The sequence below is a fragment of the Bos grunniens genome, chromosome 10 (assembly GCF_055505025.1).
Source record: "Bos grunniens cultivar Pamir isolate PY7600 chromosome 10, Bosgru_T2T1.0, whole genome shotgun sequence".
Lineage (NCBI taxonomy): Eukaryota > Metazoa > Chordata > Mammalia > Artiodactyla > Bovidae > Bos > Bos grunniens.
In genome coordinates, this window is record NC_141174.1 from 66005090 (window position 1) to 66032642 (window position 27553).

Here is a 27553-nt window from a genome sequence, read left to right on the forward strand (position 1 = left end):
TCTTCGTTTTCTGAATGTTGAGCTTTAAGCCAACTTTTTCACTCTCCACTTTCACCTTCATCAAGAGGCTTTTTAGTTCCTCTTCACTTTCTGCCATAAGGGTGGTGTCATCTGCATATTCATATAAAGACTTTAGTACATAACAAGTTCTCAAACATTAGGTGTTATTACTAAAATAATGAATGCCTTTTCCACTATTCCAAGCCCAAGTGTTTCAGACAAAACCCAGACAGAATGCATGGGTGAATACTCTGGGGAGATGGAGTTAGTGGCTTGAATTTTGGATATCTGTGATTGAATAATGTGCCTTTTCTAGTTTATCTGCTTATTTTTTAATTATTCTTAAGCCCATCTTTGAGAAGATGGTGCTTGGGGATGTTGAAGGACTTTTTATTGTTTTGAAGATGTTTTTGTTCCCCATGTCACAAATGACAATTTTTTCTATGAAGTCAAAGAGAAATTGTCAAACCTCAGCAATGGAAGAAGAAAGACACTGTCTACCTATATCCTTGCATGAAAGCTACTCCTTGACATAGGCTGAGCAGGCTGCCACGAGCCAGTTGGACGAGGCTGAACCATGGCCCTCAGCAGACAGGGACAAAGTGATGTCAGGTCTCCTGCCTGTCTTGCCCACCACCCCTTCTGTCAGCTGCTTGGAATCCAAATGTCTGTCTTGTTTTTCGTTGATGACTTGGCTAAAGATTCTTGGAGCAGTTACCGCTAGAGCTGGAAGCCCTCTTTGAGAACACAGGAAAAGGAGAGCGAGGTGGAAATGGGGACAAAACCCAGCCCAGCGCACAGGATGCCCATGCAGGGGGCTGTGGTAGAGTCTTTTCTGTAGTCTTCCTGTGGCCTCTTGTTCCTTTGAATTCTTGCTATGGCAGAAAACACCATAAAGCCCCTGAAACTTGTAGCTTGGGAATGCCTCTGAGGTGTCCAAAAAAAAAAGTGTCACAGTTTTCCAGCCTCGTGCATGTGGCTGGATGGGTAACCTGTTTTGGTGCATCACACCTCAGGGTCTGCTCAGATTTTTCCTTTCAAGGCTGCTGGGTTTGAACCTCATTTCCTCATTCTCGCTTTGTTCATGTACTATAGTACTGTAGTATTAACTACTGAAAAAGAGCCATGTGTAAGTGGACCTGTGCAGCTCAAACCATGTTATTCAAGGGTTGACTACTTCATAAATGCTGGATGCTATTATCTGATTTTTTTTTGCATTTATTCTAAATTTATGGGATGTATTTAAAGGATGTGTCTATTCTGGTGCTCCACAAGTTCACGGAAATGTTGAAACTTTGAATGATGTTAAAAAAAATTGATCAATGAAATATTTCAAGTACCGCCTGGTGAGAGTGCTAAACAATTTCAGTTTTGTTTACAAAGAAAACATGAGTCTAAAGGGTGACTTAATTTCTTATTCTTAGAAAAATGGCAGGATGGTGTTGGATGTTTGGTAGTTCCCTTCTTTCCCTCTATCCCTGGGGGATAAAATCATAGGTTCTGGACCTCAATTTGATCTGTCAAGACATTTTAGAAACGAGATGACTTAGGACCAAGAGTTGACTCATTGGAAAAGAGTCTGGTGCTGGGAGGGATTGAGGGCAGGAGGAGAAGGGGACGACAGAGGATGAGATGGCTGGATGGCATCACCGACTCGATGGACGTGAGTTTGAGTAAACTCCAGGAGTTGGTGATGGACAGGGAGGCCTGGCGTGCTATGATTCATGGGGTCGCAAAGAGTCAGACACGACTGAGTGACTGAACTGAACTGAACTGAGACTGTGAGCTGTAGGAATGGGGAGCTGGAAAATGTTGTACAGGTTTCTGTCCTTAAGCCTCCTCCCAGGGTGAGGCAAAGTAGGGACACAGCTCTGTCACCTCAAGCAGGGATTCTCTTCCACTGTCCCCACCCCTGGTCCCCATTCACTGTCCCTGCCAAGTGTTCTCTGAAGGTGTTGTGCTTCTATTTGTTGCTTGATAATGAGTAAAAAGTATTCCAAAACCTCCCTCCTTTATGTTCTCCTTGGTTGCAAAGAAAGGAGGGAGTGGTCCCCCCACCCCCTCCACCTCCCGCCATTCCATATATGATAAACACACCTAAGTGTGTTCCTCCATCACGGAAAGGGAATCTTGGTGGGGAGGGAGAGAGGGGCTCTGTGTGGCTGCTGCTGAATGATGTGCTGGTGGGGGTGGCCAGGAAGCATGCTGGGACACAGCCATTTCCCACAGAAGGCGCACTTTCCCCATCACTCTACCTCTGGCTCCCTTGCCCCACCCCAGCCATGTCAGTCTAGCACAGGGATCCCCAGCCTCCAATATCTAATGCCTCATGATCTGAGGTGGAGCTAATGTACTAATAATAGAAATAAAGTGTACAATAAATGTAATGCACTTGAATCATCCCAAAACCATCCCCCCTCCCCACCACCTTCCATAGAAAAATTGTCTTCCACGAAGTTGCTTCCTGGTGCCAAAAAGGTTGGAGGCTGCTGCTGTAGCACACCAATTTGTCTCCTCAGCCCCTGAACGAGACCCCTCAATGGTGTCTGCCAGGGCCACTGTATACTGGTTAAACTGGGCAACTGGTTATACTGGGCAACAGGACATAGAAGGGTAAAATCCAGCTTAGAGTTCTGCTCACCAAGCTGTGAGTTGTGGTGCAGGGCTGGGTTTGCCTAAAGGAAGGGGCATCTTTTTCCAGTTTGCACAGAGAGCTAGGGCTGGCCCTGGTAATACCTAATCCGAGCCCTCCTCTTATCAGCCTCTGGGTTGCTACCGAATTCTTTAGAGATTGTCTTCCATGGTTATCACCTCCAGGATCCCAAGGGAGCTGTAAAATGCTCAAGAGAGGATGTGGGGCCACATTGATTGCCAGGGACCAGGAAGGAGGTGGTTCCTTATTTCATTTGCCGCGTTGGGTGCCCTCTGTGGGCAGGCATGGTGCTGGGTGCTGGGAATGTATTAATATTAATACATCTGGCCATAGACATGGGCCTGCCTTCAAGACCCACGAACAGAGAAGTGCAGCATCCATAGTGATGTCTGCAGGCACAGGGTGCCCAGGGCCCACAGAGTAGGTGACCCCAACATGCTCGAGGGACAGGGACACTTCCCTAAAGGAGGTGGACCTGAGCGGGGTCTTCCAGGATGCCTAGGAGCTGACTGGGTCCTCTTCTCTGGAGTAGTAGCTATTGTGCCAATGGAACCGTGACCGGGAATGCTGTGCTGAGCTAAGGTCCACTTTGAGAAGCCCAGCAAGTCTGCAGCATGTCCTCCTCTTCACTAGGCTCCTTACACTGGAGAGAAAGTAGGTCTGCAGATTTTAAACTTTGAAAATTCGTTATTTGCAAAAGAGTACAATGCCAATCATTCCCTTTTTCCTCGGGGGTTATATTCTGGGTTTTTTAATGATTCTGTTCCAAGTTAGTGGCCCCAGCAAGCTTTTTAGCCCCTGCTTTGTGACACCATGCTAAGCTTGTCTTTTTTTTTTTTTCCGCCTCTCTCAGATACTTACTGGAGCAAGACTTCCCAGGCATGAGGATCGGGCCAGAGCCCACCACCGACTCCTTCATCGCTGTGATGTATGGGGAAACCGAGGGCAACACCCCAGGGAACGCTTTAGTCGTGGACCCCAAGAAGCCCTTTCGAAAGCTTGGTCGCTTTGGAAACGCTTTCCTCAATCGGTAAGGACCGGCAGACCGCCATCTTTGGACCGGTTGTTTAAAGCTGTTCTTTGAATCCTTGCCAATTATGTGTAACAGTTCAAAACCAGAAAAACAGAGTATGTGTGTTCTGAAAAAAAGAAGTTATAAGACAATAAGCTTATCATATACAAATATTGGGGAGATTCTCTTAGGAAGTGATCATTTCTACCTGCTCTGGGTGGCTTCAGAGGGCAGAGCTAAGGCCCAGGATTGGACGTTGCAGGGCCACACAGTATAAGGAACAAATTTCTAATCATCTGAACCTCACGGGAAAGGATCAGGTTGCCTTGTAGGGTAGTGAGCTCCCCATGCTGGCCACATTACATGGTGGCTGGATGGCTAACTCTTGGGCATTGTGTGCCAGGACCTCCTACACAGAGAACTAAGCCCAGAGGGCCACTGAAGTTCTCCCGACACCCAGATTTAATCTTGATTATTCCAGGACCAGTCACCCCACCTCGCTGGGTGTCCCTTTGGCTTCCCAGTCCCATGCTTTGAGCTGCATCCTGATTCATTAGAGCCAGGCAGGAGAAACAGGCAGGACAGTCAAACATTACATTTGTTGCATGGTCGTTATTTCACAGAGGTGAGTTGTAGGATAGCTGGGGCTCTGTCTGGATTGCAGCAGTGTTGTATTTGTACTGCCTTTCTGCAGAGTTCTCAAGACGCAGTGAGGTCCAGAACAGAGGACAAGCCCGCGGGTTCTCCTGGCTCTGTGCTTTCAGGCACCCCCTGCTCCTACCTCCCCCTCCTTCTTCCTTTTTGTCACTCCTAGCCTATTTTTTTTAAAAAACCCTTTCTCTTTCTTCTTTGAGTTCCCCTCACTCCCCCATTTCCCTCTTTTATGAGTCTACCACGTGAGTCTCTTTAGTTGCAGGGAGTGGGCTATGGGAGGTTCAGCACCAGGGAGTGGTCTTCCAAACGCCTTTAGGGAGCGTGGAAGTAGAGATGACAGATGAAAGACTTGAAACTACACTTCTGCTTTTTAGATTAAAAAAAGGAACAAATCCTCCCAGCTGACAGCTGTTCTCCCAGAGGCTGAGAGTTGCGCCTGATTGCACAACTCCAGGAGTGCCGTTCACAAGGACCATGGAATGAATGATGTGCCAGAGTGCTGTGCATGGGTCTGCCAAGAGTGGCCCAGGCAACCTCCACAGGTGCCCCCTGTGAAAAACTCAACTCTAGGGATCGGTACTCTCGCCTAAGAGCTAATTTATGCTCCCAGAGCAAATCAAAGAAGGCGTCCAAGTGGCAGCAAGAGAGCTCGGCAGCAGGATTAAATAGAAATATACAGATGATGTAGATGGAGTCACAGAGAAATCCCGTCCTGCTGCTCATGGTGACTGACAGCACTGTCCAGATGACTTTTTCCACCTTAAGACTTTCTCCTCTAAAAGAAGCACGCTTCTCAACTCCAGAGCAACCTTGCTTGCACCACCATGTCTCCTTGTAGGACAAGTAGGGCTTGAGCCTTGGAGGGTGAACCCCAGGGGTCTCTCAGGACGAGTGGATCACAGCTGTGGGGGAGTGGGACAAGAAGCTCCCCCAGCCAGGCCTCCCAGGGGCCGTGGTCACGGGGCAGGCAACAGCCAGCTTTCCTGTCCCAGAACTGGCCCTAGAAGATTCCAGAGGCCCTGGCAAGTGCAGGGCACAGGATCCTTCTCCGTGAAAGTCTACCTGGAGTCCCTTGGTTCCATTACTACTATCCTTAGTCTTACTCTCTTTTTGCCTGACAGAGGCTTAAGAAAGAAATAAGCTGCCACCTTTTTCAAATTCCCATTTTATAAAGTCTATATTTAGAAGGGAAAAACAAGGGAGAATGGCTGTTGGCTTTATTTTGGCAAATGATTTACTTCCCTAACATATTTATTTTTTCTCAAATCACAAGCATACAACAGATGAGTATGGAAGACAAGCTTTCAGGAAAGGTTCTAAATGGCAAGATTTTTTATCTCAGAATTTAAAACTTGCTGAAAATAAGTGTTAATTGAGTTCAGAGTACATAGAAAAGGAATAACAAATAATTATATGGCATTTACTATCTATCTAAACTTTACTGGTAAATTAGCTCTAAATTCTCACAAAAAACCTGTGACATAGGTGCGACTGTTTTCCCCGATGTAAAGAGAAGGAATTGAGACATAGAGGCCCATTTAGCTTCCACTGGGCCACTCGACTGCTAAGTGGCAGTTCTGGGATGGAACTGAGGCCGTCTGGCCCAGGCCTGCTAGTGACCACTGTACTCGGCAGCCAAATGGGAGGACTTTGAGAATCACTGTCTTCTCTCCTCTATCTAACATTCAAGGCTACCCTTTATGTAGCCTGCCAGCAATGATAAAGATTATAATAATTATGTCTCAAATTTGTTGTTCAGTCACTAAGTTGTGTCCGACTCTTTGCAACCCCCTGGACTGCAGCACGCCAGGCTTTCCTGTCCTTCGCTGTCTCTCAGCTTGCTCAGACTCATGTCCATTGAGTCGGTAATGCCATCCAACCATCTCATCCTGTGTTGCTCCCTTCTCCTCCTGCCTTCAATCTTTTCCAGCACTGGGGTCTTTTCCAGTCAGTTGGTTCTTTGCATCAGGTGGGCAAAGTATTGGAGCTTCAGCATCAGTCCTTGCAATGAATATTCAGGGACCTAAATCATTGATTAATAATTTCACATACACCTTCTTTTCATGGCTAATAAAACGGATGATACTAGGGCCATTTTACAGATGAGAAAACTGAGAGTAAAGAAGTAAAATGACTTGCTCAAGAAAAGGCAGAGACAGGGCTAGAACTCAGGTTCCCTCTTCCCTTTTATCTACCACCCTGCATCTCACAAAACACCAGCAAAGAAGAGTTTCTGTGCTTCTAGCCACCTGGTGACCATGTACACATGAGGCTCACATGTCAGGGGTGTGTGTGTATGCTCAGCCACTCAGTTGTGTCCAACTCTGGACTGTAACCCACCAGGCACTTCTGTCCATAGGATTGTCCCAGCAAGAATATTGGAGTGGACTGCCATTTCCTCCAGGGGGTCTTCCTGAACCAGGGATCAAACCCGAGTCTCCTGCATCTCTTGCATTGGCAGGCAGATTCTTTACCACTGAGTTACCTGAGAAACCTGTCGTGGATGTACCACCTGGAAATTAATAGTGTATTTAAGAGTAAGTAGCCTGATTAAGTTGTATGTATACATGGCAATGCTGCTATTTCTCCCAGTACTGGCACAAAGAAGAGACTCACTTAGTATGGTTTGTCATTTAGATTGTATACGTAATTATAGCATCCCTTTGGGAACAGCAGCAGGCTTAGCTCTAAAAGCAGGCAAACTTATTTTTACTTAGCATACTTTCTGGGAACTAGGTCAAAAACCAGACTTGACAGGAAATAGAATTGGTTGTCTGCTATGAAGAACTTTTACTCCCTACCTCATTGAGCAACCACTGATTCCTCCACCCCCACAGGATAGGTCTCATTATTCTGGCCCTCCCATTACAGGGCTTGGGCATCTGCCCCTTGGGGCATCTTTAAAAGAGTTTGGTTCTTTGTAAGATGGTACCAGCCTGGAAGCAATAAGCAAACCAGTGGAGCTGAGCCTCAATCTCTAATGCTGGTTTCTAGGAAAGTTTTCAGTGGACTCCTGAGAAATGAAGACAAATTCCCCCAAAGACAGTTTTGAAGTATAGAAATTTCATACTTGAATGGATCCCCAGGTGGTGCAGTGGTAAAGAATCCACTTCTAATTCAGGAGATGCAAGAGTTGAGGGTTCTATCCCAGGGTCAGGAAGATCCCCTGGAAGAGGAGATGGCAACCCACTCCAATATTCTTGCCTGGAAAACCCCACGGACAGAGGAGGCCGGTGGGCTACAGTCCATGGGGTTGCCAAGAGTTGGACGCGGCTGAGCACAAGCACGCATACTTGAACAATAAAGAGAAGCTGCGTTTAGAACAGAGAGTTCTAAAATACGTTCATGAGACATTCTGAGACTTCACCATTCTGCTTTACTTTAGAAGAAAATTCCACAGGCAAGCATGTCTCGGACTTGCTCCAAGGGAGTGTGTTTCTTTAGGTTTCAGAGTCTGTTGTCGGGGTAGTTCCACATCACAGAGGAGAGGGACGCCCCAGCAGCACACAGGGCACGAGTCCTGGGAGATGCTGGCATGTTTTCGTTAGTTGAAGAAAGGGCAGGAGTTGGCGGGTTGGCCTCTGACCTTTCTTCCTACATTTGGATTAGTTATTTTATTTTCCCTCAATCTACTTTTCAGAAAATGGTGGTATTTGTTGTTTTTTTTTTTAATCCAGATAGCTACAGGCATCATTTTCTGTTTAGGAGCTAGTGTAATTTTAAACTGTCACCTTCCACAGAAGAAGTTCTTGATCTCATTTACTTCTCCTGTTTCTCTTTCTGAAATAACTCATCACTGGCCCTAGGGATTGAAATTTTGAAACTTCCTTCTAAGTTGAGGGAATCTGAATAGTACTTCCAGTGCTCCTGTTATTTTAGCCAGGCCTGATGGGGGTGACGGTGTGATCAAAACACAAAAAACAGCCACTGTCTTGAATTTGCAAAATGGATTAGCAATAATAGAACACATATGTGTACTTTTGTACTTATACTGTTTGTTACCTCTATGCTTGTGATTCAGTGAGACGTCATTAAATGGACTTTTTTAAAGACAATGAATATTGCACAGTCACTTAGTACTGCTAGGAATTTTTTTAAAAAGCTGACTTAATACAAGTAAACAGCATTGGTCCGGACGCATGCTGACTCCACCAGATAATTTAGCTGCAGAGATTAAGGAAAATATGGCTCTTGCCAAGAATCACTCTTGATTCACTAGTAAAACTGTGTTGTTGTTTTTTTTAAGCTGAGAGAGTAACTGGTTTGGGGGGCAGGGTGGTTTTGTTTTGTTTTGTTTTGGGTGGTGTGCTTTTCCCTAATAAACTCCCTGAAGCCCATCCTATTAGCCCTTATCCTCAGGATTTGCAATGGCTCCTGCGTCATTAAGCCATTGTTCTTTATCAGCAGCTGCCCACACAGCCCTGGTCCTGTCATCCCAGAAAACCAGTTTTTCCCCCTGTGGTGGTTGGGAGAGGGAGACTTGGTTTAGAAAAGGCCACGGGGAGGTTGAGCTGCATGGGATTGCCAGTGTTCAGCCATCTTTCACTTGCAAAAGTGGTAATTCCATAAGACTCAATCAAAGGGGTAACCACAGGCTTTTTATAGTCTGGTTCTGAAATTAAACTCCTCCTGGGCAGCGGAAGTTTAGATCAGGCCTTTGTGGTAGGACCATGTAATAATACTTTCTGCAGGTTAGTTGTCAAAGTCTTTTTGCACAGTGGGTGCTGTTCACTGCGCCTCTTCAGGAAGTATTTCATCTCTCTGATTTTATTCTTATCAGTAAAGTGAGCCTGGGCAGGAACAGTGTCATACTCTCTTCCTTGGTAAACTTAGGCGAACCTTAAGGACTGCCTGGGAGTCCTCAGGCCAATAGAGTTGCTCAGACCTGACTGAGGTCACAGGGTGAGTGAGAAAGAAGAGGTTCAGAACCGGGTCTTCTGCCTCCCAGTCACTGCTCCACCCTCCATTAGTAAAGTGAGGGCAAGTCCCACAAAAGGGGCCTCTTTGGTGGAGTTCCAGGGCTGTGGCAGATCACTTCTGTGTTCTAGGATGTTGCCCTCTGTGTGATAAAAGATACACAGTGGTGACTCAAATGCATGAAATGGCAATAGCAGCCTAACTGCCAGGTCTGCATCCTAGCTCTGTCAGCTACCAGCTATGTGACTTGGCAAGTTATGGCATGTGACCCTTCTGTGCCCCTGCTGGGGAGGAAAAAATTTTCCTCTACCCTTCTAGGTTCATCTAGCTGGTCTAAGAATTAAGTTGACTTAAGAAGGCAATGGCACCCGACTCCAGTACTCTTGCTTGGAAAATCCCATGGACAGAGGAGCCTGGAAGGCTGCAGTCCATGGGGTCGCTAAGAGTCGGGCACGACTGAGCAACTTCCCTTTCACTTTTCACTTTCATGCATTGGAGAAGGAAATGGCAACCCACTCCAGTGTTCTTGCCTGGAGAATCCCAGGGACAGAGGAGCCTAGTGGGCTGCTATCTATGGGGTCGCACAGAGTCGGACACGACTGAAGCGACTTAGCAGCAGCAGCAGCAGCAGCAAGACAAGTTAACAGGAGAAACTCAAACAAAACTTTAATTATGTACATACATGAGAGAGACCCAGGAAAATGGAGTAGCTCCCCCAAATGGCTGAAGCCCTTCCCTTTCTAAATACCATCTCCAGTTAAAGACAGAGGAGGATGTTGGAGGCAGTGGTTTGGAATCTCAAAGGGAAGAGGAAGGCAGTTGACATGGAACTGGAAAAACAAATGTTTGGTAAACAAATATTTGCTTGCCTGTGCAGAGACAATGGGACACAGTGAGGAGTTTTAATAAATAAAACTGTGCAAGGTTCCTATCGCCTCACCTCGTTGATACTATATTTATCTCTGGTGACAGCTCCCTTCCTGGAACAGATCCTCTGTCTGCTTTCCCTAGGCAGTTAGAAGGAAGGTCAAAGATGCTTCCTGAGTTTGGAGGGGCCTTAAAAATAATTAGTCCAAATTATTCTTCATGCCAGTGAGACACATTTTTGGGGTGGCCGCATTTGCCCCCTCTTACCCTAGTCTTGTCCTTTGTAAAATGGAGATGTACAGCCCCACTGCTGAGGTTGTGGCCAGGATTGAGTGAGTTAATGTGAGTTCATGGAAAGTACTCAGGACAGTGCCTGGCACACAGTAAGTGGTCAGTGATGTTTGTGCCATTTGATGATTGCTGCGCCTACTGGGTATCGCTGCGCTGGAAATGGAATCGCTATTAAGCTAGTGCCTGGCTCTTTTAAAATGTTGATCACTGGATTGGAATGTTAGTGTTTGGAGGCAACTTTTAAGAACCGGAATCCCCTTTCTGTGCTGTCTTACTGTGTGGCCAGACTCTTAGCCCCTGGCCTGAGACCTTAGAGCTGGGCCATTCCTTTACGCACCCTGTCTCTACTACCACTCAGCCTTCCTTGGTTGAAGGGGTGACAGGGAATGGGGGTCCTGTGTAGGTTTGATCCCTTCCTTCTCTCCTTTTATCAGAAAATAAGACCAGCCCTGAATGAGAGACATACTTCATCAAGCTTATGTGAGGCTCCTGGGCTTAACTGGCACATGTCTGCATCTTTCACGTGAAATGTACAAGTCAAGACAAGTCCGGAAGAAGTAGGAAATCCATCCCGGAACAGCAAATCTGTGCTTGGAAACATTTCAGGAGACACGTATCAGTGGGAAAGGCCTGACCCAAGGCTGACTGTGTTATACCCGATAAATAACCCACGTTTCACCTTCCTTTCAAGGAACATGAAAGGAAGACCAGATTGCTCTAGCAGCATTGCATTAGGGTTTTTTATGATTATAGTATAATTGTTTAAGAAAACATGAGTGTGGTTCTAACCCTTAGAGTGTGGGCCGTGCTCCCACATGAGGGTCTTGAAGGCTAATTTGTGCTCTGTGCTCCTTTGCTCACCTCCCCAGGCTGCCCCCAGTGCATACTGGGCAGGGCTGTGCAAAGTTCAGCTTTGCACATTCAACCCTCGTCACCCTATTTGGGGTGCCCCTGGAGAGCGCCCTCCTCCTCCTCTTCCCCTCCCTCTTCTTTTCCACCCCCTTTCATCTGCAGTCACCACTCCTGGCCCTGGGCCTGCTTTCTTATACGTTGTGTGGTGATGTTTTGTGGATCGTCTTGTTTTGTGGATCACACATTTTGGCTCTGCTGTTGCATCAGGAGGCATGGGAGCTGCTGAAGCTTTGTCTCTCTGCACCGCACAGAGGGAGTGGTGGTTTATAAATTTTGAATCCCTCTGTTAATTTCACACGAGAATCCAGGGCTTTTGTGTTTTGGAAAAATTGATATTTAGTGTGAACTTGTGGTCTGGGAAAAAGGTTAGCCTCTCACAGAAGTACTTTATGTGAAATAGTTTTACATATGTGCAGTGTTCGGAGCATCACCAGGTGTCTTGAGCCATCTGATAAAAAGGATGGGACTATATGATAAGAGACCAGATTACCCACAGGAAATTCGGTCTACCATAAATATGCTCAGAATGTTTCTACCCGAGTTCTAGAGGCACAAATATGGCATTTTTTCCTCTGTGAACTTACAGAGAAATTAGTGGTCCCGGTGCACTTTACTCTCACAGATCTGTCTGGGTGTTGGACAATAGGGTTTATAAAAGTGGAGGGACAGGAGAAAATCAGAAATGAGGGGCTTCTCATAAATGAACTTGACCCCTTATTTTTTTGATGTTATGAAGTTTTTATTTTAGGGGTTGAGTTCAACTCAACTGACATCAGAAATATTAGGCTGCAGTCCTCAGCCAGCCACTCATTAGAGGCATGGCCTCGCATGTCATAACTGCACTGTGCTTCAGCTTTTCCAGCTGTAAAATGATCATAGTCGTCATTCTGACATCTTCCTGGGCTGACTTGAAAAAATGGGAAAGAATGTCTGAGAAACTTGTCCTGCGCACCTTCAGCAAAGGTGTGTCAGTGATGCCATCTCATGCTCAGGGCTCCCGACCCTGAGCTGTGAGGGGGCTGTGCTGTCCACACTTGCACTGGGAAGGCTGGGCAGGCCTCCCTCTCGTGCATTCCCAGCATGTTTACATGCTGAGTAATCCCACCAGTTCCACTGAATGGAAGAATTGAGTTTTCCCCGAGGATTTTCGAGCCTTCTGCCTACACAGACACTGAAGTTAGCCATTTACAATACAGGAAAAGGAAAGACACTCCAGTTTCTGGCTTAAAACATACACAATTCCTAACAGAGACCCCCCTGGGTTTCCTGGGATGGAAGTAATAGAGCATGTCCCTCTGGTGCTCTGGAGTTACACAGTGTCAAAGCTAAGAGTCTCTCCAGCCCCTGGCAAGTGTCTCCAGTTACACATGATGAAACTGAGGCCCAGTTCCCCTGGGGAAGCCCTTGTCCAGGGTCCAGGCAGGTTATTGGCCTGAACCCAGGTCTGCTGACCCTCAGGCTGTGGTTTTCCTGCCACTTCACTCTGCTTCCAAGGCCAACACCAGGAGCTGACTTGGAAGCATGGCAGAGGAATTGGGATGAGAAGGAAGAGGTGGTATCAGGGAGGTGATGGACAACAAAGACAACTTGGAGATGCCTGGCCAGGGCCCTGCTCACACCTGCCCTTTTGTCTACTCTTAGGACACCAAAGCACCTGGAGGATTTGGGGTATTGCCCATAGGAGCTTGCCACACCCTGAGCCTGGAGCCATAGCATGGTCCCTGGGGCACCAGTGAAAACAGGCCCTAGTGTCTCTGCTGGCACATTGGGGACTGGGCACAGGCTGGACAGGGCTCAGGATACTCCAGCCCAGTGAGGCAGTGACCCTGAAGGAAGCATGGGATTCCCTGGGAGGAGAAGCCCAGGACGCTTGTCTGAAGTGCAGTGTAGAGGAGAGACAGGTGGAGCTGAGGGACTCTGCCATCACACTGACTCCAAAGATGTCAGTAGCCAGGAGAGGCCAAGGAGCTATGAGATTAGAGCAATCTGCAACGAACAGACTCTGATCCCAACTTTGATCCCTTTCTTCCAGATTTATGTGCTCCCAGCTGCCCAATGAGGTCCTGAAGAGCATCAGCATAATCGACAGCCCCGGCATCCTGTCTGGAGAGAAACAGCGCATCAGCCGAGGTCAGTGCCTTCCCCGCCCATCCAAGTCCCCCCCACCCCCACCCCCACCCCCAGGGCTGGCTGAGTCTCTCTGTGATGTCAGCAGAGGGTTTTTGCCCCTGTTTAATTCCTTTAAATATTGTCGTCTACTGTTAGTACCTGCCTCACATAAATCTTCAGACTTTAAGAGGGGGCCTATCACTTGCTGATCACTCACCTGGATACATGACAAGAAATAAAGGTGGCCAACCAGTCACCACAAGAGAGAGAGCCCTCCCTGCTGCTCTTCTTCCCCAGAATACTGGCACATATTCTACCCCAGTTGCCTCTGCAGCAGCCTTCCATTGAATGAGGTTTTATTGGTATTAGTATATATTTGGTGCCAGATGCTGTAATGCACACTGGAGATGTGGAAAAAACAGATACAGTTTCTGGCCTGGAGGATCTTGTCTTCTAATGAGGAAGATGGATATTATTTATTTTATCACAGAAATAAATAGAAAACAAGAGCTGGGATAATCATTCTATGATGGGAACTGTCTATCAGGGTGTAAGGGGGATATCTGGCCTTGGGTTGTTGGGAAAGACTCTCCAGAGAAGGTGACATTGGAGCTGGAACCCAGAGGATGAATTGGAATTAGCTAAGTGAAGCTCTGGGCTTCCCAGGTGGTGCTAGTGGTAAACCTGCCTGCCAGTGCAGGAGACATAGGAGACATGGGCTCGATCTGTGGGTTGGAAAGATCCCCTGGAGGAGAGCATGGCAACCTACCCCAGTATTCTTGCCTGGAGAATCCTATGGACAGAGGAGCCTGGTGGACTACAGTCCATAGGGTCACACAGAGTCAGACACAACTAAAGTGCCTTGGCATATACATGGATGGGAAAGGAGAGACGATGAGGTGTTCAAAGGAAATCTGTGAAAGACAGAAAACGCTTGTAAAGAACAGTGGCATCTAGGCTTCTTCAATCGTCACAATGCAAGGCTAAGGCAATACTGTTTCCAGACCCATGCACTGTGGTTCAACCGATGGGCCTGTAGTTTCCCCTACCCTCGTGGTGAAGGGGCTATCGGGAGCAGATCAGCAGACCATTTATCTACAGAGAGGAAATTCCTGACAGGGAGGGCCCTAGAAGAGACTCCTGTGGTCCCAGAGGCAGGTCCAGTTCCCCTTGTCCTGGCCTCTGAAACTAAAGGCAGTTCCTGGAGGCTTTGCTGGGAGGGAGAAGCCGGAGTGGATTAGTTCCTGCTGTCACTCCTCACTGGTAACTCTTCACACCCCCTTGAACAGGACTCACAGGATTATGGCCAGACAGTGCACTCCCCCAGCATTCCTGGAGCAGAAGTACAGTACACCAGCCCTGGGATACACCCGGGAGCCAGAAAGCAAGGGTCCTGTGACAGGGGTCAAGAAAGAGCTTCCCATGTCTGTCAGCCCTCCCTTCTCATGGCGTTTGAGAAATGCTGATTTTGCAGTCTCTGACTGCCTTGCTGTGCCTTCATCTATGTGTTCAGGGACTTGGTGGGCCATTAGGCTTCTCCAAGGCCTCCAAGAACATTGCACTTACAGAAAAGGGCACAAATAACCATTGGTAATGGTTTTCTCCAGCTCCTTAGAGACTGTTTTCTATGTGTGTACAAACATACTGTTTTAACAGAAATGTGATTACCATGCACATTTCCTACAGCTTGACTTTAAAAATATATATATTTATTTATTTATTTGCCTGCATCGTACCTTATTTGCATCATGTGGGACTTTTCATTGCAGGGTGTGGGCTCTCTAGTTGGCACGTGGGCTTCTCTCTAGTTGTAGTGCATAGGCTCCTCAGCATGTGGGCTCTGGTGCTCGGGCTTAGTTGCCCCACAGCCTGTGGGATCTTAGTTTCCCTGCAAGGGATCAAACCTGAGTCCCTGCATTGGAAAGCGGATTCTTAACCACTGGACCACCAGGGACATCCCATACATCTTGATTTTTGGTTGTTGGTCCTAAATTTTAGGACCTCTGGATTTTAGCTTCAGCCTTATCCATTCCTTGTTACTGGTAGGCCTCTGACCAATGTTAATCGTCTATATTCTTCAGGGTTTCTTCCTGGCTTAGTGATTCTAAGTGTCTTTCAACCTGTAGCTCCTTCAGAAAAGTTAGCATGTGATACACTCAGGATGCCTTGAAGACAGTTCTTTTCAGCACTTGATAATAACTGATAATAACTGACTCATATCCTAGTCTGACTTACTGTGATAAGTCCTTACTCACATCCTATGCCCAGAAATAGCACATATGGTTCCAGCCAGTCGGCCAGTCCCTGCCACCCTGACAAGCAGCAGCTGGTACCATACCGTGCTGTGGCATCATTGCTGGTTGGGGTCACTTAGTTGACAGTTTCAACATATTAACCCCAAAGAATGTGTGCTGTTTTAAAGCTGCTTCAGCTTTAACTATTGCAAATAGTGCTGCATTCTTGCACATGTTCCTATCTGCTGCTGTCCCTCCAGCTCGTAAATCACAGCCCCACCTTTGCCAGTCCTTGATATCAACATTGGATGAGCCTCAGAGACAAGCTGTGACCCCTCAGAACTTTTGAAACATCCACCATTGACCTTACTAATGGGGCTTTGCCTCCCTGATGGATGTTTCATCTATGAAAGAGAAAGGGGTGGCTGTCGCGCCTCCTCCCTGTCCCTTGGTGTGGTTGATGGATTAACCTTTGGCAGGCAGAGTGTCATCAAGCAGGTCCCTCTTACACATGTATATCCTCAAAGGGTATATTCATAATAGCAGTATGAGAACAGCCACCAGAGGTTGAACCCTTGCTGTGTGTCTGCATGGTGTTCTTCACTGAGGATTTGCTAAGCTAAACCTGCATATAGTCATGCACAGACAGGAGCCCAGCCCTAACCAGGGAACCACTCACCCTCACTTCTCTGAGGATGCCGAGCCTAACAGAGTTTGTAAGAATTCCTTCCCCAGTGGTTGGGCAGATAGGCGACCAGGCTTGACAGCTGGGGAGTGGACAAAGCAAAATCTATTAAGGCACCACTTTTGGAGAACAGGCTGGGGGTATGCATGCTTCAAGCAGTGGCTGCAGGCTGACACTGCTATGTGGACCCCATCCACCCTCTAGCCTGCAGGCTGTGCAGCCCCAGATGGGCACATGCTGGGCAGACCATGCAGCTGCAGGAGGTGATAAGCATGGGGTGACTGCAGAGCAGCCCCAGGAAGACCTACTGACTGCATCACACTCAGAATTCTCCCATTATCATGGAATGAGGCAGATGGTGGGTGGGGCAGTGGAACATAGTGTTGCTTTGCTGGTGGTCAAACAGGGAAGGAGTGACCTAAGCTGGGGAGCTGACTTCATCATCATTGGTGGCCCTCAGGCGCCCCCAGGGCATTGCCCAGGTACCCAGAGTTCTGGGAACCAGATGGCCCAGTGGGAGTATATCTCCAGGAAGGAGTCCTGAACCTGGGGTTTAGTCATGTGCCTCCCCTCCCCTGTGGCTCCCTTCTTCCTTGTTCATTCTTCTCTCTTGTGCCATCATAAGCCTGCGTCCTTTCTACTCTGTCGAGTAGAGAGGGCAAGTGTGATTACCAGGAGGACATGGCATTTCATGGTCATTGCTCTTCTCTTGGCCAAAGTCAGAGGTGACCAGAAAAACAGTTGACATTGCTACATGATGATTCATATGTTGGGGTGTTTGGTTTGAGGCAAAACTTGGCAAACCCACTCTTATCTAGAAGTGATCTTTACGAATTGGAATGTGTCCTAGCACAGCATTCTCATCAACAGAATATTAACATGGACCCTAGAAGTCAGGTCCTGCTCTATGACCCAGAGTAAAACAAGAATGGAAGATCTGCATTGGCGGAAATAAATATCTAGATCTCTGCCTTGGTAGTTCCATAAATAAAACCCACTAGAGTAATTGGTTTTGGAGCAATTTTTAGCGTACTACTTACGATTGTGATGTTTCTCAGCTTAATTATAGTTAACAGAAAATCTTCAGGAAAAAAAGGGGTGAACTTAGATACTAACCTGTAGCTTTCTTGGCTAACATAGATAATTCTCATCAAGCAGGAATTAAAACACTCTCAATGTGATACACTATATTAACAAATTGAAAGATAAAAACCATATGATCATCTCGATAAATGCAGAAAAAGCCTTTGACAAAATTCAGCACCCATTTATGATTAAAACTCTTCAAAAAATTGGCATAGAAGGAACCTACCCCAACATAGTAAAGGCCATATATAATAAGCCTACAGCAAACATTATTGTCAATGGTGAAGAACTGAAAGCATTCCCCTAAGATCAGGAACAAGACAAGGGTGTCCACTTTCAGCACTATTATTCAACATAGTTCTGGAAGTCCTGCTGCTGCTGCTGCTGCTAAGTCGCTTCAGTCATGTCCGATTCTGTGCGACCCCATAGACGGCAGTCCACCAGGCTCCCCCAACCCTGGGATTCTCCAGGCAAGAACACTGGAGTGGGTTGCCATTTCCTTCTCCAATGCATAAAAGTGAAAAGTGAAAGTGAAGTCCTAGCTACAGCAATCAGAGAAGAAAAAGAAAAGGAATCCAGATCAGAAAAGAAGTAAAGCTCTCATTGCAGATGACATGATACTATACATAGAAAACCCTAAAGATAGTATCAGAAAAGTACTAATCAGTGAATTTAGCAAAGTTGCAGGATACAAAATCAATACACAGAAATCACTTGCATTTCTATATACTAACAACGAAAAATTAGAAAGAGAAATTAATCAATCCCATTCACCATTGCAACAAAAAGAATTAAATATCTAGGAATAAACTTACCTAAGTAGACAAAAGAACTGTATACAGAAAATTATAAGACACTAATGGAAGAAATCAAAGATAACATAAGCAGATGGAGAGATATTCCATGTTCCTGGGTAGGAAGAATCAATATTGTGAAAATGACTATACTACCAAATGCAATATACAGATTCAGTGTGATCCCTATCAAATTACCAACAGCATTTTTCACAAAACTAGAACAAAAAAATTCACAATTCATATGGAAACACAAAAGACCCCAAATAGCCAAAGCAGTCCTGAGGAAGAATGGAGATGGAGGAATCAACCTTCTGACTTCAGATTATACTACAAAGCTACAATCATCAAGACAGTATGGTACTGGCACAAAAACAGAAATATAGACCAATGGAACAAGATAGAAAGCCCAGAAATAAACCCATGCACCTATGGGTACCTTATTTTTGACAAAGGAGGCAAGAATGTACAATGGGGCAAAGACAGCCTCTTCAATAAATGGTGCTGAGAAAGCTGGACAGCACGATAGACAGTACTGTCTGTGTCATGCCAAACCTAAACATCTGCTACTGCTAAGTCACTTCAGTCGTGTCCAACTCTGTGTGACCCCATAGATGGCAGCCCACCAGGCTCCCCCGTCCCTGGGATTCTCCAGGCAAGAACACTGGAGTGGGTTGCCATTTCCTTCTCCAATGCATGAAAGTGAAAAGTGAAAGTGAAGTTGCTCAGTCGTGTCCGACTTAGCGACCCCATGGACTGCAGCCTACCAGGCTCCTCCATCCATGGGGTTTTCCAGGCAAGAGTACTGGAGTGGTGAGGTACCATTTCACACCAGTCAGAATGGCTGCGATCCAAAAGTCTACAGATAATAAATGCTGGAGAGGGTGTGGAGAAAAGGGAACCCTCTTACACTGTTGGTGGGAATGCAAACTAGTACAGCCACTATGGAGATCAGTGTGGAGATTCCTTAAAAAACTGGAAATAGAACTGCCTTATGATCCAGCAATCCCACTGCTGGGCATACACACTGAGGAAACCAGAAGGGAAAGAGACACGTGTACCCCAATGTTCACCGCAGCACTGTTTATAATAGCCAGGACATGGAAGCAACCTAGATGTCCATCAGCAGATGAATGGATAAGAAAGCTGTGGTACATATACACAATGGAGTATTACTCAGCCATTCAAAAGAATACATTTGAATCAGTTCTAATGAGGTGGATGAAACTGGAGCCTATTATACAGAGTGAAGTAAGCCAGAAGGAAAAACATAAATACAGTATACTAACGCATATAAATGGAATTGAGAAAGATGGTAACAATAACCCGGTGTACGAGACAGCAAAAGAGACACTGATGAATAGAACAGTCTTATGGACTCTGTGGGAGAGGGAGAGGCTGGGAAGATTTGGGAGAATGACATTGAAACATGTAAAATATCATGTAAGAAACGAGTTGCCAGTCCAGGTTCGATGCACGATACTGGATGCTTGAGGCTAGTGCACTGGGACGACCCAGAGGGATGGTATGGGGAGGGAGGAGGGAGGAGGGTTCAAGATGGGGAACACATGTATACCTGTGATGGATTCATTTTGATATTTGGCAAAACTAATACAATTATGTAAAGTTTAAAAATAAAATAAAATAAAAAAAATACCACACCAAACTCCCTACCTCTATAACCAGTAGGAAACTAAGAAAGCTCTGTTGGTGGATATTTGGAAGTATTATTTTAATTATAATTGGCAATGTAAGTATTCCTACAGACCATGATGACTAGAGGGATAGATAGAAAAATACATATAGCTTTTATGATATTAAATTATGATATTACTATATATATATAAATTTTAGTATCAGGTGACATCACAGCTATATGGCATTATGTTATATTATGTATAATTTATTATAAAATAATATTTAAAAATAAATTTTGTGTTCAGTTCAGTTCAAAAAAAAAAAAAGAGTACTGGAGTGGGGTGCCATTGCCTTCTCCGAACCTAAACATCATCTAGGATTTATTTTGGACCCGGCATGAACACATGTAAAAGAATGAAATTAGAACACTTCCTAACACCATACACAGAGATAAACTCAAAATGGATTAAAGGCCTAAATGTAAGACCAGAAACTATAAAACTCTTAGAGGAAAACATAGACAGAACACTTGATGACATAAATCAAAGCAAGAGCCTCTATGACCCACCTCCTAGAGTAATGGAAATAAAAACAAAAGTAAACAAGTGAGACCTGATTAAATTCAAAAGCTTTTGCACAGCAAAGGAAACTATAAGAAAGGTGAAATGACAACTCTCAGAATGGGAGAAAATAATAGCAAATGAAACAACTGACAAAGGATTAATTTCCAAAATATACAACCAGCTCATACAACTCAATACCAGAAAAACAATCCAATCAAAAAGTGGGGAAAAGACCTAAACAGACATTTCTCCAAAGAAGACATACAGATGGCTAACAAACACAAAAAAAGATGCTCAACATCACTCATTATTCGAGAAATGCAAATCAAAACTACAATGAGATATCACCTCGCACTGGTCAGAATGGCCATCATCAAAAAGTCTACAAACAATAAATGCTGGAGAGGGTGTGGAGAAAAGGGAATGTTCTTGCACTCTTGGTGGGAATGTAAATTGATACAACCACGGTTGACGGTATGGAGATTCCTTAAAAAACTAGGAATTAAACCGCCATATGACCCAGCAATCCCACTCCTAGGTATATACCCTGAGGAAAGCAAAACTGAAAAAGACACATGAATCCCATTGTTCATTTCAGCACTATTTACAATAGCTAGAACATGGAAGCAACCTAGATGTCCATCAACAGATGAATGGATAAAGAAGTTGTGGTACATATGCACAATGGACTATTACTCAGCCATAAAAAGGAATGCATTTGAGTCAGTTCTAATGAGGTGGATGAACCTAGAACCTATTATACAGAGTGCAGTGAGTCAGAAAGAGATAAATATCATATTCTGATCCATATATGTGGAATCTAGAAAAATGGTACTGAAGAATTTATTTACAGGGCAGCAGTGGAGAAACAGACATAGAGAATAGACTTATGGACAAGGGGAGAGGGTAGGAGAGGGTGAGATGCATGGAAAGAGTAACATGGAAACTTACATTACCATATGTAAAATAGATAGCCAATGGGAATTTGCCATATGGCTCAGGAAACTCAAACAGGGACTCTGTATCAATCTAGAGGGGTGGGATGGGGCAGGAGATGGGAGGGAGGTTCAAAAGGGAGGGGATATATGTATACCTATGGCTGATTCATGTTGAGGTTTGACAGAAAACAATAAAATTCTGTAACGCAATTATCCTTCAATAAAAAAATAAATTAAAAAATATTCTGATGTGTATCTAATAATAATTTTATTCTACTGAAGTAAAAGCTACCTAAAATTTCTACAATTTTTCTAAAATTCTTAAGATTTTTTTAAGTTCTTTTCTTGAAGCGGGTGGGTGAAATCTGACCAGGTTCACTCCTGAGAACATCCATTGCCTTGAAGATGGCACCCAGATTTTCGATTCTATGTGATGAGAAAAGAGCATTTATTCACATATCCTTATTTTCATTCTCAATCTCTTGCTATTCCAGCTCCTGAACTGTTTGCTTCCTAAAGTACTGTCTGTGTCATGCTAAACCTAAACATCATCTAGGATTTATTTTGGATCCAGCATGAACACAAGTGTGTTCCCAACTGCATGGTACAGACCTGTGGGTTCTGGCTCTAATCATGACGTCCCTCTCTGATGAGGAGAAGACTGGGAAAATTCTAAAGTGGCAGCTGGTATGCTTGTTCATCTGTTTACACCTAAGTATTTGGAAGGTGCTATGTCAGCAGTGAGTAATTGTGGTTTCTGAGAGTGTGAGGTTTTGTATAGCCTTCAACAGAGTTTGACTTTGATAACAAAAATAGTACAATTTTCCCTTTTAAAAATGTAAATAACTCTAGAAGAAGAAAGAAAAAAAACTCTTGATCTGAATCTTCCAGCAGAAAACAGATCTACCAGCAGGTCGGATCTAGGATGTAGAACCAGTGGCTTGTCAAATGAAAGTCTGAGGGCCTCCTCTTCTAATGTTTAATCCCTTCTCTCTATAAGCCTTTCTCTTTATAAATCAGTGTATAGAACTGAGAAGACAGTGAAAATTAGAAGGGCAGAAAATGTCCTGCTAGTAAAGCAATCAACAATGATGATGCATGAAACAGAAGAGATCTAACCAGGCTTCAAATAACATAATAGGAAACAACATTAGCTTCACAATCGTTGATTAATGTCTTAATATTTACATATAGATATCCTATGTCTTCCTGATTTTGGCAGTATAGTAAGGAAAGCCTTCAAGAATTAAAAAAGGGCCTCTGAATACTAACGGGTACATGTGAGCAGGCTGCCAACACAGCGGAGGTACCCAAACGTAATAGCACAAAAGAATCGACAGAATGTGAAGCAGGGTGTGGAAATCCAACTGGTAATTATTAAAGGTGCTGAAACCATAGTGATGATGAAAACCAACTGTGATCAGGGAAGTCCAAACACACCTACTTGACACATTTTTTGAACTTGAAAGACAAAAGACCAGATTCTGAAGCCTGCCCAAGACAGGAGAGAGAATGTTTAGAGATGTCCTGAGAAGAATGACTTCTCCTCTCTCTGGCTTTGGGAACAGGGAGCACGAGAGCAGAAAACACACACATACACAGAGGAACGAGTCTTTTCCCTTAAAAGAGCGACGAGACCTGGAGCGAGATGTTCGCCAGGTCTGACCAAGCAAAGGTCCTTCTAAGAAGCACCTGGAGAGCTGAGAGCTGGAGGCTGGAGAGGCCAGCGGCTCCCAGGGTGGGACAGAGGCAGCAGGGGCAGCCTGTCCTTCACGTAGACCGCACAACCCGAGGCCGAACTTCACGGAGAGTTTCTGGGGGCGCCTGCCAATGCCTGCCAAATACCCCCTAGGAGAAGTTCAGGCCTTGCTTGTATAATGTTATAAATAACAGTGGAAATAATAATTAAATAAAGGGGGAGGCAAGGGAGTACCCTTCTCCTTCGTTCTGTTCACCACACAATACAGACACAGCTCAGGACCGTCCCAGCATCTCAGACGTGGTCACCTGAGCTCACTGGACATGTGACCATCATTATAGGTGCAGCTTGTGTCCCCACCTTCCCATCCTGTAGTTCTTACAGGATTTTTTTTTTTTTAACCCCGGTTTTGTTGCGATAGAATTGGCATATGTCATTATATAAGCTTGAAGAGTACCACATAATGATTTGACTTACATATGTCATGAAATGGTTACCACAATAGATTTATTGAGCGTGCATCATCTTATATAGATACATTAAAGAAATAGAAAAATTTTTTTCCTTGTGATAACTCTTTCATTTATAGCATATAGCAAAGTTAATTATCTCTACTGTGTTGTACATTAATCCCTCCCTAGTAGTTATTTATCTTACACTTGGAAGTTTTTCCAGTAGTCATGTATTTGGACTGGAATACATCTGGAAGCTTTTCCAAATGTGAGAATTGGACTATAAAGAAAACTGAGTGTAGAAGAATTGATGCTTTTGAACTGTGGTGTTGGAGAAGACTCTTGAAAGTCCCTTGGACAGCAAGGAGATCCAACCAGTCCATCCTAAAGGAAATCAGTCCTGAATATTCATTGGAAGGACTGATGCTGAAGCTGAAACTCCTTTGGCCACCTGATGCGAAGAACGGACTCACTTGAAAAGACCCTGACACTGGGAAAGATTGAAGGTGGGAGGAGAAGGGGATGACAGAGGATGAAATGATTGGATGGCATCACCAACTCAATAGACATGAGTTTGAGTAGACTCCAGGAGTTGGTAATGGACAGGGAGGCCTGGCCTGCTGGAGTCCATGGGGTTGCAAAGAATTGGACATGACTGAGTGACTGAACTGACTGGAAGTTTTTACCTTTTGACTGCCTTTGTCTAATTCCCTCTCCTCCCACCCTGGTATAGGGTTTCTTGATTTTTTTGTTGTGTTTCTAAGGTTTTGGCTTTATGACTATTCAAACTCTATTAGCTCCTCTCCCTGTTCCCTGGGCTCCTCCCAGCTTTAGGGCATCCACAGGCTTCATCAGCATGCCCTTATACCTTCACCCTTGGATCCAGGAGTTGAGTGGTTAGGACTCAAGGTAGAGCCTTGAGGTACTCCAAACAGAGACCACCCTCTACACTGACAGTGTTTCATTAATGAACAAGTTCAGTCAAGATGCAGTGAGCTCCTCTGTGCCTGGTACTGAGCTGGGAACTGGGAGCATAAAGAGGAACAAGGTACCAGGTACCAGCCCTGTCCTGGAGTTGCTTCAGCCTAGTGTGGTCGTCCAGCCGGTCACTGATGTTCCTGAATTGTTCTAAAAGAAAGGTGTCTCCTACATAGACAGTTATTATTCGTTCAACAAAATACTGGCAAACAAAAACCCCACCGAAGATGGTCATGGTCACTGCTCTTATGGAATTTACATTCTAATGGGAGAGTAAGACAAGAAGAGCAGGTAAACAAAGTCATTATAAATAGTGATGAGTGCCCAGAAGGAAACAGATAAGGCATTGAGCTCAGTGGGATGGGATGAGGTGGGAGGGCTACAGTCTCAGAAGGTTGGGAGGCCCAGTGGCTGAAAGTTCAGAAGGTGCCAGCCTTGCACAGTGGGGCAGGTCAAGGTTTTGCAGGTTTTGGCTGACCATGTTGTCCATTCAGGTATTTTCCACCTGTTGTATAAAGGAGATATAAAACAGGAAAAAACTAGACTTTCAAGCATCAGATATTCACACGTGGATTTCAATTCCTGCATATTCATGTTTTTTCCTGAAGTTTTGTTTATAACCTACATTACTCAGTCTGTAAACCCAGAATCAAACAAATTGCTTTCCTAGGTCCACTCAAGGGACTGAAGTCCCTGTAGGCTGCCCTGTGTCCTTTAGCAGGAAGCGCATGGGCAGGAGACTTCCTGGGTTCCAGTTTAGCTCAGCCATGCAGCCATGGGAAAGTTGTGAGTCTCTCTGGGAAATGAGGGTAATAGCATACTATTGTGCTATGCTGGTGTAACTGAGTTAAAACCTAGAAAGCAGAAAATAATACCCAGCCTGCTGCTGCTGCTAAGTCGCATCAGTTGTGTCCGACTCTGTGCAACCCCATAGACGGAAGCCCACCAAGCTCCTCTGTCCCTGGGATTCTCCAGGCAAGAACACTGGAGTGGATAATACCCAGCCTACTGCTGCTACTGCTGCTAAGTCGCTTCAGTCATGTCCGACTCTGTGCGACCCGGTAGACGGCAGCCCACCAGGCCCCACCGTCCCTGGGATTCTCCAGGCAAGAACACTGGAGTGCGTTGCCATTTCCTTCTCCAATGCATGAAAGTGAAAAGTGAAGTCGTTCAGTCGTGTCCTACTCTTAGCGACCCCATGGACTGCAGCCTACCAGGCTCCTCCATCCATGGGATTTTCCAGGCAAGAGTACTGGAGTGGGTTGCCATTGCCTTCTCCGAATACCCAGACTGCTGCTGCTAAGTCGCTTCAGTTGTGTCCGACTCTGTGCGACCCCAGAGACGGCAGCCCACCAGGCTCCCATCCCTGGGATTCACCAGGCAAGAACACTGGAGTGCGTTGCCATTGCCTTCTCCAATGCATGAAAGTGAAAGGGAAGTTGCTCAGTCGTGTCGGACTCTTCGAGACCCCATGGACTGCAGCCTACCAGGCTCCTCCGTCCATGGGAATTTCCAGGCAAGAGTACTGGAGTGGGGTGCCATTGCCTTCTCCTTAATAAATGCTAGCTGTTATTATTACTTTCATCATCTCAATGTATTGTTGTTGAAGGCGGAAGAGTTTTCAAAGGCTGCATTTAATCAGCCTTTTGTGTTGGTTGATATTGGTTTCTTGCCTCTTAAAGTCTTTTGTCTCAGAGTAGGGGTAATTTTTGTCAAGTTATTTGAAATGCAGAGTTTGTTCACAGACTGAATATACTATTTTTGACTGTTTCTACCTTTTCCCCATGTATCTCAATCATTTTATTGATAATTAGCTTTTTTTTTTGCTTTGTTTTGTTTTTTTTATTATTATTATTTTTTTATTCAATTTTAATTTAAAAAAAAATTATACATGTGTTCCCCATCCTGAACCCTCCTCCCTCCTCCCTCCCCATACCATCCCTCTGGGATAATTAGCTTTTAAAATTTGAAATCATCTCTCTCTGAAAGTAGAAAAGGGACAACATTAATTGATCATCTGGTTTAAAAAAATATTTAGTGGAAAAAGAATTTTTAAATAATGAACAGATACTGTATGTGTGATCTTTTTGGCACTCCTTTATTTTAGAAGTGATGGTATAAAAATGAATGAATAATATAAGGGGCATGCTAGAGATCAGATGGTGCAGTGGTGAAGAATCTGCCTGCCAGTGCAGGAGACGCAAGAGACATGGGTTCTATTCCTGGGTCAGGGACAATCCCCTGGAGAAGGAAATGGCAACCCACTCCAGTATTCTTGCCTGGGAAATCCCGTGGACAGAGGAGCCTGGTGGGCTACAGTTGCAAAGAATCAGACACAACTGACCAACTGAGCACGCACGCACGCGCACACACACACACACACACACACACACAGTACACGCAGACTATTCATTCAGCACACATTTATATTGATTTCTGCTGAGTGCCAAGCACTGTCCTGGATGCCAAGATTCAAAATGAATGAGACACAGGCTCCAGTCTGTGTACTCACACTTGGCTGCAATAAATGGACCCGTGTACAAGCTGCTCTATCCCTGTGCGTTACAGGAATTCTGATCAAGAATGGGAAGTAGCTGTCAGCGAAGCTGCGAAGGAAAAAGGCTCTTCTTCCCCATTTTAAAAAAGTTTTGCATTCTCTCTGTCTCTCTGTTTAAACAATTCAGTGGGTTTTATGTGTCTGTGTGTGTGGTATATTAATGAGTTATACAACTATCACCACAGTGAATTGTAGGACATTTTTATCATCCCCAAAAGAAACCTTGACTTTTTTAGCAATCATTGTCCATTTTTCTCCCTGCAGACCCTGGCAACCACTAGTCTACTTTCTGTCTCTGGATTTGCATCCTCTGAACATTTCATACAAATGGAATCATACAGCATATGGCCCTTGTGTCTGGCTTTGTTCACATAGCATAATGTTTTCAAGGTCCATCTGTGTTGAACAGTGCCTCATTCCTTTTTATGGTTGAATAGTGTTCCATTGTATGGCTGTACATTTTATCACTCAAGAGTTGATGGGCATTTGGGTTTTTTCCCACATTTGGGGCTAT

General features: G+C 45.0%; 1 protein-coding gene across 1 annotated transcript in view; it reads left to right on the forward strand.

Annotated features, from left to right (window-relative positions):
* The window catches only part of EHD4 (EH domain containing 4), an 88518-nt gene that overhangs the window by 21204 nt on the left and 39761 nt on the right, over nucleotides 1–27553 (forward strand). The window contains exons 2-3 of the mRNA XM_086321814.1: nucleotides 3507–3683; nucleotides 13339–13436. Coding sequence (XP_086177940.1) covers nucleotides 3507–3683; nucleotides 13339–13436 — 275 coding nt within the window. The remainder of the gene's footprint in view (nucleotides 1–3506; nucleotides 3684–13338; nucleotides 13437–27553) is intronic.